Source organism: Ostrea edulis, chromosome 7, assembly GCF_947568905.1.
Source record: "Ostrea edulis chromosome 7, xbOstEdul1.1, whole genome shotgun sequence".
Lineage (NCBI taxonomy): Eukaryota > Metazoa > Mollusca > Bivalvia > Ostreida > Ostreidae > Ostrea > Ostrea edulis.
In genome coordinates this window covers 76261144-76275303 of record NC_079170.1, presented here as the reverse complement: position 1 = coordinate 76275303, position 14160 = coordinate 76261144, and the positions used below count along the sequence as shown (strand labels likewise).

The window sequence follows — 14160 nt, the reverse complement described above, 5'->3', positions numbered from 1 at the left end:
TAGCTAGGAGTAACTTACTGTAGCTAGGAGTAACTTACTGTAGCTAGGAGTAACTTACTGTAGCTAGAGTAACTTACTGTAGCTAGGAGTAACTTACTGTAGCTAGGAGTAACTTACTATAGCAACTTACTGTAGCTAGAGTAACTTACTGTAGCTAGGAGTAACTTACAATAGCTAGAGTAACTTACTGTAGCTAGAGTAACTTACTGTAGCTTGGAGTAACTTACTGTAGCTAGGAGTAATTTACTGTAGCTAGGAGTTACTTACTGTAGCTAGGAATAACTTATTGTAGCTAGAGTAACTTATTGTAGCTAGAATAATTTACTGTAGCTAGGAGTAACTTACTGTAGCTAGGAGTAACTTACTGTAGCTAGGAGTAACTTACTATAGCTAGGAGTTACTTACTGTAGCTAGGAGTTGAAACCTTGAAAAATGATGCATTCATCCTCGCATTCATCCTCTTCTTTACCATGTTTACTCGCGGTTATAGAGCAGACTGTGTGTATAGTCAGGATGAGGAAGGATATGTCGTAATAATATTGTAGAATTCATGACCTCTGAGTCAGGTATTCTAGAACTGGTGTTGATTTGTGGTTTATTTTGTTAAAATGCATTATTCCGTTACAAAAGTATTTCTTAAAATGGATTCCAAGTATATATACGATATAGCATAAAATTATAACTTTATAGGAAGTGACCTATGATTTGATCTATTTAGGAAAATGGAGCAGATCTTCTCAGTGTGGAGAGAGTGTTGGAGCATGTATTTGTCAGGAATTGGTTACTGAACTTTGACATAGAGAGGCAAGCATTGCGTAGCTAGTGTTTTGTATATACATGTATAGTATATGTAGTCCTTTATTATAAGCTTAAGTGAACTATTCTGATCTCTGGTTGTCCATCTTCTGTCTGTAAACTTTACACATTTTCATCTTCTCCAGAACCACTGGGTCAATTTCAGTCAAACTTGGTACACATCATCCATGGGTGAAGGGGATTCAAGTTTGTTCAAATAAAGGGAGATAATCACAAAAATGCAAATTAAAATAGGGTGGGGGTCATTTAAAAATCTTCTCAGGAACTTCTGGGCCAAAAAAAAAAAGATTCCTGATTAGTGCAGATTCAAGTTTATTTAAATCATAGCCCCAGGGGGTAAGATGGGGTCACAATAGGGGATCAAAGTTTTACTTGCACATAAATAGGGACAATCTTTAAAAATCTTCTCAAGAACCACTAGGCCAGAAAAGTTCAAACTTGTATGAAAGCTTTCTCACATAGTGCAGATTCAAGTTTGTTCAATTCATCATGTTCATGGCTCCTGGGAGTATGATAGGGCCACAATAGGGGATTCAAGTTATACATTAGAAGATATATAGGGAAAATCTTTTAAAAATCACAACAGCTGAAGAATGGCAGGGCCAAGGTGACTCAGGCCCATGGGCCTCTTGTTCAACATTGTCAGCTTGTAATGATCAAATGTTCAAACTTTGAACAATAGGTTTGTATATAAAGTTTCCATTCTGAAAATTATCTAGAAATCATCGGTGCAAAGAATTGATTTCTGAAAAAAATATCCCCATTCCCAGTAGTTTCCATACTTTAATGAGGAAAAAAGCCAGGTCCTAAAGGCAAGGTGTTCTTTTCCCAATAAATCCTGAGACAATTATTGTCCTATACTGTAGTGATGTTTGTGATACAAAGTACTGACTCTGGGACCCTAAAGCATGCATGAACTCGCTTTTGATCCAAGTCTTACATTTATAAAAGGAACATCTTGTGGAAGAGTGAGCTACATGTAGGCTATGATCAAACTGTTGAGGCAGCCATGTTTTTTTTTAACAGTGAGGGATTTATTGGATATGGTATACCATTGGATCATGGTAAAAGTTGGAAAAATTTCCTATTTAATATTTGACAGTCAAATTTTCTTGGATGCTGTTACATGTAATACTATATGAATTCGAATGTAGTTAAACCCATTCATATTAACGGTAGACTAAGAGAATAGTTATCAAAATTCATTTCGTTGAACATCATGTGTTACAAGTTCAATTCCTACTTTTGCAATAGATGAATAATTAACATGGATTTCATTTGAGATTGATAAATTTGAATTCAGTTTGTTGATTTGATAAAACAAAACCAAAAAACCACCTTTTACAGGAATAGTTGGTATACCAGTGGAATTGTCTCCCTTGAGGAAGGCGATTCTCTTGACTTGGAAGGCTTGGAGAACCAGCTGAGCGGAAGTATAAAGTGGGCAAAATACTCGGAACAAACTGACCAAGGATTCCGTGTTATCTACCATTACTCGGGTAATTTGTTGGTCAAGACCTGATGCTTTAGTATTTTGTCAGTCGAGACCTTATGCTTTAGTAACTTGTCAATCAAGACCTAATGCATTAGTCATTTGTCAGTCAGTTATTACCTGATGCTTTAGTCATTTGTCAGTCGACACCTGATGCTTTAGTCATTTGTCAATGGTGTTAATATGGATGTGAAGAAAGAAGTATCGTACTGTATCAGATAATTTATTGTCAAGAACACTTTCACTAAATTTTCTCTCTAGCTTGAAATGCGTGGTGTTCGTTAGGTCAGGTTTTCATTTGATGTATTCAGTGTGTGAAACTAACTTTAAAGTCCTTTAGACTTTCGGTCCATAGTCATTTCATTTCCTATAGACCACAACAAATTCCTATAGACCAAAATTTAACTTGCAATATTCATTAATTGTTATTAAAAAATAAATAATAGACACAAATTTGATTTTGGTAATTCGTTCATGATAGTTTAATTATTCTTTTTCAATTTCATGCACAAGCTTTTCAATTAGAATTCCATTTTATTTTTCATTTTGTTCCAGCTCAGTTTCAGTCTGATTCCTCATCTGAGTCACTTCTACTACGTTTCATTTTCTCATAATTTTCTGCGACTTTATCCTTGCTGGAACTTGTACTGACCACTTTCCTTTTGATTTCAGGGCGTGCACCTTCCACATATTTTAACCGTTCAAAAAAGAACATTCCGAATTTGCACAAAAATGGCGTACATTTAAGTAAATATCCCCCCCCCCCCCCTGTTGAAAATGGAATAATCTCATTCGAATGATTTGTAATTATTACATTGTGGAACATTTTATTACAGCTAAGGGGTGAACTGAAACATCAGCATAAGGCCAACGATAAAAATTGTTGAGTTTCCGCTAACGTTCCAGAAAAAAATAGGGTAGGTAGGTAAGGAAATAAATTTTATTTTTTTTTTTAATTTTATTTTTTCAAAGTATACAAGAACATTGTAAACTCTAACAAGTGTAGTATAGGAAGGAGGAGAAAATCTTGGCTGGACCGGGAATCGAACCCGGGACCCCTGCATTACTAGGCAGGTGCTCTAACCACTGAGCTATCCAGGCCGATATCCAGTCCGTATAGCCCTAATTACTACATTTCTCCCTCCTTAAGATCAATTATAATTTTATAATTGTCTTTCAATATCAACCCAGGTTCTTTTCGCCCCTGACAGGCCAACCTGCACCATTAGGGGTGGTCAACGGCACCAAACGTAGTATGGGAAGGAGAAAATCTTTGGCTGGACCCCTGAATTTCTAGTCAGGTGCTCTAACCACTGAGCTATCCAGGCCGATATCCACGGTCCGTATAGCCCTAATTACTGCACAAGTTAAATGTTCTATTGAATTTTATACTTTCAAAATAAAATTTTGCTTAAATTGCATTGCAAGTAAACTTTCAATCATAACATTTCACCTGTTATTGGCTGAGGATTATTTCCAGATGTTTTACAAGAAACTATATTTTTCAATGAAACATATCTAGCATAAAACACAAAAGTTCACTCCTCTATGCCACTATGCTCTACAAGTACCAGATATATTGTTTCTACATTTAGATTGGTTGTCATAGGAATACTTCTATTGGATAGTTTGACAGGAAAATGTGATGGTTTTGAAAAAATATATTAAATCATCACCAAAATATCAACATCATTAACATATTTTAAGTTTATTAATACATTTCTGAATGTATTTTCACAATCTAAATGAAACAAGGGTAGGAAGACAGTCTGGGCAGATCCCACTTATCCTAATGGGATCCAACTCTCTTCCAGCTAAAACTTTTTACCGGACATAAATTTTTATTTTAAAAACAATCTGCACATCTTTTTTTAATCTCGGATCTCACCAGCCATCAACAACTCGGATGCGCTCACTGCTTTATTTGCGGCCTTTTTCATAGTGTTTTCAGTTAGAACTGCAGCAGAAACCAAGGATGTGCATACAAATTTGACAGACTGGACATTCATGTCTGTCACTCTGCATCATGACCTCCATATAAAAGTAGGTCCCCGTGTATACACAGTAATGCCCGTTGAAATGATAGCATAAGACAGTGCATGGCTATAAATAGCCACCGTCGAAAAACATCATAGGAGTTGGCAATTTTAACAAAAGAAAGTCTTCCAGTGGCGTAGCTTCCATTGAGGCAACCGAGGCAGCTGCCTCGGTAAAAAAAAAAACCCACCTTTTACGTTGTTAAAATGTCGATAGCTTCGGGGGGGGGGGGGGGGGGCTGTGCCCCCCAGACCCCCTGCCTCGGTAATATTCGAACCCAAGCTACGCCTATGTCTTCTATGAAAACATGACCAAGAACGGGGAATATATTTTTTCCGGGAAACTGACGATTTTTTATTTTTTAAATATCGAAAAAAAATTCTAGGGTCGGGGCTATAATTTAGGGTCGGTCGGGTTAGCGGAAACACAACACATTTTATCAGTGGCCTAATATCTATAAACTGATCCTGCTTTTCATATGTTTAATAATTAGCGGCAGGAAACCAGTTTTTTACTCAGAATTCCTATAGACAAGTCGGTTTACAGCTATTTCGATCGTTGTAGACCGACTCGATTTTCTATAGACATTGTCTATCGGTCCATGATTAATTTCGCAAACTGTGTATTAATTTATCATGATTCATATAAGTTAAGTTTAGAGGTATCATATATCAAAATAAGCCAACTTTTCAGAATTTCTTATGCCTCAACATTACCTGAAATGACATGTACATATAAACACAAAAATCTCTTTAAACTGATCAATAGGCACTGATTCGCTGTTTTAAATAATAAACTAGAGGGATTATTATGAAATTGAATTTCAACATAGCTAGATCATCAGTATAATTTATGCTTTGTAAGGAATTAAAATACAGACTGTATGTCTGCAATTGAATTCAATTTTGATTTAGATATTGTAGCATTAGCTGTCATTTTGGTGTTGAAAAGGTTTTGTTGTAAAAATTATTGTGATTTACTATTTCAATGAAAGGAAAAAAAATAAGGTTTAATATAAACTTTTGTTATTGATATTTGTGTTGGAATATTAAGCAAAATTGCTTTAGTCTTGCGCTCTACCAGAATTTGTTTTTATATAATGATATATATTCAACAGAACTGAAATCTTTTAAATTATATAAATGATTATAGTTAAAGTTACATACAAAACTATCATGATAATAGCACATTTTTACAACAAAATAAAAATATCATGTTTAGAGCTAATTTTACTTTAAGATGATCGTGATGATGCAAATATGTGTGCAATGTAGATGTGCCTTTTATGCAAGGAAATGCCTTAATCATTGTAGATAATCACGGTATAAATTGTACGTGGTGGTAGCTTGGTCTTGTTTTGATAAGATAAGGATGATGGTATAAATTTTAAGAGGTGGCTGAGCTTGGGTATTTTTTTGTAGATGGACAATACAGCTGGACACAAGGAGATGGCAAACAATCGCTCAGTTACATTTGTGAAATTCAAAAGACTGAGGTGTATAGAATATTACAAGATGTACGGGACTTCAGTAAGCACTGATTTCATTTTTCATTATTATACACCTGGAACCAAGGTTAGAGGTCGGATTATGTTGGTTGTCTGTCCGTCTGTCTGTAGATAGGTGGGTTTCCTGGCTTTAAAATGATTATTCCTTTCTGACACCTGAAGTCAAAATACTTCATCTCACAGATTTAATATAAGATGAAGATGATCTGGGTTGATTTTAAGGCCAAATGGTTTAAGATCAAGCAGATACTAATATAGGGAAATCGTTGACGGACTTTAAGTGATTTCCCTTCTCACCTGGAGTCACCAAACTTCCCACATTGACTAGTCATGAGATGAGGAAGTCCTCTGTTGACTACATTGACTAGTCGTGAGATGAGGAAGTCCTCTGTTGACTACATTGACTAGTCGTGAGATGAGGAAGTCCTCTGTTGATTACATTGACTAGTCGTGAGATGAGGAAGTCCTCTGTTGACTACATTGACTAGTCGTGAGATGAGGAAGTCCTCTGTTGACTACATTGACTAGTCGTGAGATGAGGAAGTCCTCTGTTGATTACATTGACTAGTCGTGAGATGAGGAAGTCCTCTGTTGACTACATTGACTAGTCGTGAGATGAGGAAGTCCTCTGTTGACTACTAGTTGTTAGATGAGGAAGTCCTCTGTTGATTACATTGACTAGTCATGAGATGAGGAAGTCCTCTGTTGACTACATTGACTAGTCATGAGATGAGGAAGTCCTCTGTTGACTACATTGACTAGTCATGAGATGAGGAAGTCCTCTGTTGACTACATTGACTAGTCGTGAGATGAGGAAGTCCTCTGTTGACTACATTGACTAGTAGTGAGATGAGGAAGTCCTCTGTTGACTACATTGACTAGTAGTGAGATGAGGAAGTCCTCTGTTGACTACATTGACTAGTCGTGAGATGAGGAAGTCCTCTGTTGACTACATTGACTAGTAGTGAGATGAGGAAGTCCTCTGTTGACCACATTGACTAGTAGTGAGATGAGGAAGTCCTCTGTTGACTACATTGACTAGTAGTGAGATGAGGAAGTCCTCTGTTGACTACATTGACTAGTCGTGAGAAGAGGAAGTCATCTGTTGACTACATTGCCTAGTAGTGAGAAGAGGAAGTCCTCTGTTGACCACATTGCCTAGTCGTGAGAAGAGGAAGTCCTCTGTTGACTACATTGACTATATCAGTCCAAAGAAGGAAGTGTTGTATATAGTTTAATCTTTTGAATTAGTAGTCCCCATTTCCAACACCCATAATATTACATACTAACATATTTCAAAGAGAATAGAAATGCTTAAAGATTTTGAAAAAAGGATGAATTAACTGTTGTTGTATTTCCTTTACACACATGACAGCGTATGGAACAGACTATCCGGATGAGGAATCAGTCCCTAAAGGGCCAAAGTTCTACCGACTTCCAACGGACACGGAAATTCTGGGATCCACCTCTGAAGTTCATCTAGAGTGTGCGGCATCTGGTGTTCCCCCGGCTACGTATCAGTGGACAGTTTCACAGGGAACTGGACAGGCTCTGTCCGTAGTGGGCCCACGTTACACTTTGACCAATGGACTGGTCAGCATCAGTGACCCCCAGGTCACCATGGATGAGGGAGAATATCAGTGCCTGGCTCAGAATAAGTTTGGAGTGATTCTCACACCCCCTGTAGTGTTGGACTTTGCAGGTTTGGGGCAAAAACGTCAGAATATTTATATGCCCTCGTAATCGAAGATTCGGGGGTATATAGTTTTCTGTTTGTGTGAATGGATGGTGATGGGGGTTTCATATCTCACATGTGTATTCCTTGTGACGAGACCTTTTTTAGTTAGTAAAATTTTTGTCCTTGTGACCTTAGTTTGACCTAGTCTTGTGAACCTTACAGCCGTAACTTTGAATTGTGGGTTTAATATTTACACTGTGTATTCCTTGTGACAAGTCCTTTCTTTGGGTACCAGAATTGCATGTATTTTGCTGCCATACTGGGGCATCAGTTTTTCTTCATAAACACATCTTGTTTGTGTATGAATTTTGTCTGATGAAGCCCAAAATTTATACTTTGCCTTCATAAACTTATTTCAACTCTAAATAACTATTCCATCTGGAATCTTACATATTTTTTTCCAGACAGTTAAGTCCCCTTTTTATGCTCCCTGAAATTTTTTTTGGGAGAATATACTCACTGTCATGTCTGTCCAAGCTCATATCTCCTAAACCTTTCATCAGAAACTGATATGTTTGTCCTTGAGACACAGACTTTTGGACCAAGGTCTTTCAAGGTCATTTTGAAAAGGTTAAAGTTACTCTGAACATATAAAATTCCTTATTTCCACAGTTTTTGATATATAAGTTCCCATCTCCTAAACCTTTCAGCAGAAATTTATCATAATTGATCACAAATATTCCTTGAGACAGGGACTTTTGGACCAAGGTCATTTTTGAAAGGTCAAGGTCACTGAGAACATATCCCTGGTATAAGTAAAATTTCTTTACAAAGAGATGACAGTAATGTTTAAGGCCATTGACAAGTTACAGCTTTTAAAGAACCTTTTAGTCTATTAAGTGTTGGTAGATTGCGTAGGACCTTTGTCTAAGACTAGGTTAGGGAACCAGTACTTATACTTACTATTGTAGGCATTTTGATAAAGTTTAAATCCTCTAAATTGGGTCACAGAAATCATTTTCTGAAAAGCTTCTTAAAAACAAAATATCCATTTTCGACTGGGGGGGGGGGGGGGCTGATCTTGGGGTGCTGCCCTAGATACCACGCTGGGGGATACCCCCAGATCCCCCTCTGCTTTTTCTACCTTCCTGTAGAATCATGTCTGTGTTAAGTCTTATCAATCCCCAGATGTAATTTTGTAGAGTGCTTATAGAATGCTTGATGAGTTGAAACCAGACTTGGTGATTAATGCCACAAACAGAGTTGTAAATTGTACAAAAATAAAATTCCAGAGCCTTCGTTTTTCAATTCAAATAAGCATTGAAATGACTTACTTCGTGGATTTATATCTTTGTAAGATTCTTGTATACTAGTTGTCTTTATTCGTTGAGGATGTAAATTCTTGGGTGAGGGGTACCCACGAATTCCACGAAAATTGAGCCACCACGAATTCTACTGATTTCACAGTACACGATTCTAATGATAGAATGTCTTGAATGTTGTCTAGGTCACAGGTGTCAATCAATGCAGTGTATTACACAACCCTTTGTTCTTGTCAAATCCATTTCGTTTTGTGTTTTCTGTAGTCATGGGAAAATTTAACCTCTCTCAAATTTCAGATTTAGGAGAATTTTCCAATGTTGATACGGCCCCTGTTCGTCCACCAGAATACCAAGGAACCGTGATACAATGTCCAAAGATTTCCTCCACCTCCAGTCTGCGTAAGTAGTCTTTTATTGGATGGATGTTAAAGTTTCTGTAACTGGAATAAGATTTCCTCCACCTCCAGTCTAAGTAAGTAGTCTTGTATTGGATAGATGTAAAAGTTTCTGTAACTTTAATAAGATAGTGTAATTATAATGACCGTATTTATAGCCCCCAGTTTCCAGTCTAGTAGTAGACTTTCCAGGAGAAATGAGCTTCAACATATTATAAGATATGAACGATATATTTACCTCACAATAGGATATAGATCACGATATTCAGTTTAAGCGATATAATTTGCACCACGATAATGTCATTTTTATTGATAATAACAAATATGTCAATATTGATATCATTTAGTAAAACAATGTCTGCATGTAGTAGCATTTGGAACTGTTTTTATGTCACGATCTGTATCGTCACACGATCTGTACCGTCACTTACATGTAGATCCCTGTGTTGTTGAGACAGATGTTTCCGTTTTCTTCAGCTGTCAGTTATAACTTTATTGCGATGTTTCCGTTTTCTTCAGCTGTCAGTTATAACTTTATTGCGATGTTTCCGTTTTCTTCAGCTGTCAGTTATAACTTTATTGCGATGTTTCCGTTTTCTTCAGCTGTCAGTTATAACTTTATTGCGATGTTTACATTTTCTTCAGCTGTCAGTTATAACTTTATTGCGATGTGTCCGTTTTCTTCAGCTATCATTTATAACTTTATTGCGATGTTTGCGTTTTTTTTCAGCTATCAGTTATAACTTTATTGCGATGTTTCCGTTTTCTTCAGCTGTCAGTTATAACTTAATTGCGATGTTTCCGTTTTCTTCAGCTGTCAGTTATAACTTTATTGCGATGTTTACTTTTCTTCAGCTGTCAGTTATAACTTTATTGCGATGTTTCCGTTTTCTTCAGCTATCATTTATAACTTTATTGCGATGTTTGCGGTTTTTTTCAGCTATCAGTTATAACTTTATTGCGATGTTTACGTTTTCTTCAGCTATCAGTTATAACTGGATACAGGACCAAACACAGCCCGTGAACCCCCATTTGAGGCCCTACTTATTTTTATCTAGCGACGGACAGCTTTACTTCTCGGAAGTGTCACGAGCAGATAGCGGCATGTACTACTGTATGGCAACGCTGGCCACCAGTCAAAGCAATTACAGGGGATCTTTCCAATCTCCCAGTCGCATCAGCACAAGGATACCTTTACAGGTGTCAGGCGCTCGTAAGTAAACCGTATCTGATTGAGAAGATTATTAAAAAGAGGAAGTGACATTGATTGCTCTTTGAGTTTCCTGCTGAGGCTGACAGACACCTTATTTTGTCCTGTATCACTCAGTGTCGACTTCTGGCTGTAGAGCATGTTAGACACTGTGGGAGCATTTTGTCTGATGTATCTCTTTGTCTGTTCACTTGTCGTGGTAGGGCTTTAACTTTGTGATCGGGAGTCTGGAAGTTCAAGCCCTGCTTTTGCCATGGCCGTGTCTAACCAAAGACGTTAACATAGGTAGTGATTGCTCCTTTGCCAAGCACACGGCATTTAGAAGTGAGAGTCATGGGTCTTTCGGATATTACCTTAAAAATGGAGGTCCTGTGTCGCAGCAGGTGTTTACACATTAAAGAACCCTCACTGCTTTGGTCCTGAGCACTAAGTATAGAGGTCTAAATGTGTGGCTCTTCACCTACGGCTGGTGACGTCTTTATATGAGTGAAAATATTCCAGCATTTCTTTTTTATACCGTGTTGGTCAGTTAACATTAGTTAACTTGCACAACATTTCATACAAAGCAAATTACGAAGACTTTGCAGTTTGTTACAGGGCAATTTTTATACTCCCTGCAGATGAAGTTTGGGGGAGGGAGGTATACTGGAATCACCTTGTCCGTCTGTTTGATGGTAGACATCATTTGTCCAGAGGATATCTTTAACACCAATGAACAGAGTTCATTAAAACTCCATGTATATCTTATATGAATAATGAAGTTATGCACCTGCTATTTTGATTAAGTGTCACAATTTGTGATAATGGCATGGAAATAATCCCTCGCTTCAAACCGTTCTTTGAAGAAATATCAAGAGTATGTGCAAATAAGTTTATTATCGTGCTCACTAATTTATCAAGTAACATCTACACTCATACACACGCACGCACACAACAACACTCATACAAACAAAAACAAAACAAAACTATAACAAAACAAAAAATATGAATTTACAGACTGTTAATTACACGTGTACCCGAGTAAAGCTAAATGTTAAGTTATGTTGCCTTATATAAGAAAACCAGCAGACTTATCTCTCGAATTCGATATAGGTTACACAGGGTGGCGAAACAAAATACGTTGACTAAAGAATTACCACACTTTACACAACAGTCGTTGGCTGTCTTCAGACATGTGTGACACTTTGTCCATCACTCGCTCAACATTTCTGTAGCCGCAAACGTATTTCCTGTATTTCTATAGGTCGTTCTCCAATGCTGTTCATCAAATATCTTAGAACGCCATGATATACATGTTGCGAGCACCTGCTCGAGCCACACAATAACACACACAGCTGGTCACCTATAATTACACAGTAACAGTCAGGGTTTTTACATATACATTATACACTGAAAACTTGCATATGTCGGGTATATTGTGTAATACAAATAAACTGGTTACATAAATTTTTAAAAAGTAACAAAATTTCCTAACGTAAATGAAAATAAACGGTTCACACTCACCGCTGTGGAAATACTCAAAATTGTGTTCTCACTTTCCATACAGGAACATCATTCGAACACCTGTACTAAATGTACATACAATGTAGGCCCAGTAAACCACACAGGTAAAACTCTGGACAACGCAGGTCTATCATTTTCACACATTGGGCGGACACACCTTCCCACTTCCACGGCCTGGTCAGAACTAAAACGTAAACATTTACAAACTGGTCTGACAGCCGTGACCAGCTATCTGTAGCGACTATATGGTGAGAACAAACTATGGAGCGCCATAACAAGCATAATAAAACAAACTCAAATTGTGAGATGAAGATATTTTGATATTCAAGGAAGTGATGAATATTTATGCCCCCCTTCAAAGCAGAGGGCATATTGGTTTGCACCTGTTGGTCGGTCTGTAGACCACTTTGTCCGCTCAATATCTTGAGAACCATTCACTTGATGATAATAATATTTCATATGTGGGTTGGTTATGAGTAGAAGAGGACCCCTATTGTTTTTCAGGTTAAAAGGTCAAGGGTCAATCTACTCTGGACATAGGAATATAATGTCTGCACAATATTTTGAGAACCCTTTGCTTGACAGACATCAAACTTGGCACACTGGTACATCCTAAGGAGTAGATGTCCCCTAGTGATTTTGAGGTCATATGGTCAAAGATCAAGGGTCAAACTGGGCATAGGAATATGCTGACCATTCAATGTCTAGAGAATACTTTGCTTGACAGACATCAAACTTGGTACACCAGTACATCTTCAGAAGAAGATGACCCCTATTGATTTTGAGGTCACATGGTCAAAGGTCAAGGGCCACACTGGACATAGGAATACACTGTCCGTTCAATATCTTGAGAACCCTTTGCTTGACAGAGATCAAACTTGGTACACTGGTACATCTTTAGGAGAAGATGATCCCTATTGATTTTGAGGTTACGTGTTTGAAGGTCAAGGGTCAACCTGGACATAGTAATATATTGTCTTCTCATTATCTTGAGAACCCTTTGCTTGACAGACATCAAACTTAGTACACTGGTATATATGCAGGAGAAGATGACTCCTATTGATTTTGAGGTCACATGGTCAGAGGTCTAGGGTCAAACTCGACATAGTAATATACTGTCCACTCAATATCTTGATAACCCTTTTGCTTGACAGACATCAAACTTAGTACACTGGTACATCTTTAGGAGAAGATGACCCATATTGATTTTGAGGTCAAAGGTCAATAGTTGAACTGGACATAGTAATATACAATCGTAACTACTCGGCTGTTTCCGTAACCGCAAATGAACCTCGTATGTGGATTGACGCCATCAGAGTTGGTTGCTACATATACATAAACGTAACTATGACGTCACAGTCGTACGTTGCACTATGAAACGTGAAGTTTCAAATACATCTAAGATATTATACACATCTAAGGTATTGTTCCACTATCAATTTCCACTTACATGTTATGTATTAGAGTGAATAAGACGTTAATGATACCAAAACTGAATCTGGTGAAAATATGAATAACATATTATTCAGGGATTCGGTTCTGGCCTTTTAACCTCATCCACGGGTGCGCTTCCGGCGAAGAAATGCATCGATTTGATGCAATTCTTGTGCCGATCCCCGTCCGAGTCTTCTTACCGGTTACAGAAAAGGACGAGCGCGTGATCCGATTGAATAATATATTGTCTCCTATATTTTAAGAATTATTTGTGTGATTGACACCAAACTTGGAACACTGGTACAGCATAAGGAGTATTAGTCCCACTAGGACAGTTCTAGTTTGCCTCAAAATTGGAAAAAAATCTATAGTATTTGGCATAGAGAATAGTACCATTTATAAGTACCAGTTATATCAGAAAGAAGGCTGTATTCTCAATTTGATACAATAATGTCATGTATTTATGTTCAGTTTGGAAAAAATGAATTGAAAAAAATGCTTGAAGAAACTCTGAGAATCAAATATCTATAGTCCTATTTTACTTATCTGACAAGCATTTGGTCAGAAAATTAACTTGGTTCTTCAATATTTTTTTTTTAATGTAGCTTCAGGAATATTTGGTGTTCAAATTCCTGATAGCTTCATCAAAGTGTTTCCACGGCAACCAGTGGTAGGCAGTGATGTCAAATTAGAATGCTTTGCATATGGGAGGTAAGTACAATATTATAGATAGGATATAGGATACATATTATAGAAAGAGTGCTAT

At 37.3% G+C, this 14160-nt stretch overlaps 1 protein-coding gene across 1 annotated transcript in view; it reads left to right on the top strand.

Moving 5' to 3' along the window:
• The window catches only part of LOC125656284 (contactin-2-like), a 58225-nt gene that overhangs the window by 14018 nt on the left and 30047 nt on the right, over window positions 1–14160 (top strand). The window contains exons 4-10 of the mRNA XM_056145841.1: window positions 719–804; window positions 2164–2315; window positions 5767–5874; window positions 7228–7554; window positions 9150–9251; window positions 10230–10460; window positions 14000–14105. Of these exons, the coding sequence (XP_056001816.1) occupies window positions 719–804; window positions 2164–2315; window positions 5767–5874; window positions 7228–7554; window positions 9150–9251; window positions 10230–10460; window positions 14000–14105 (1112 nt within the window). The remainder of the gene's footprint in view (window positions 1–718; window positions 805–2163; window positions 2316–5766; window positions 5875–7227; window positions 7555–9149; window positions 9252–10229; window positions 10461–13999; window positions 14106–14160) is intronic.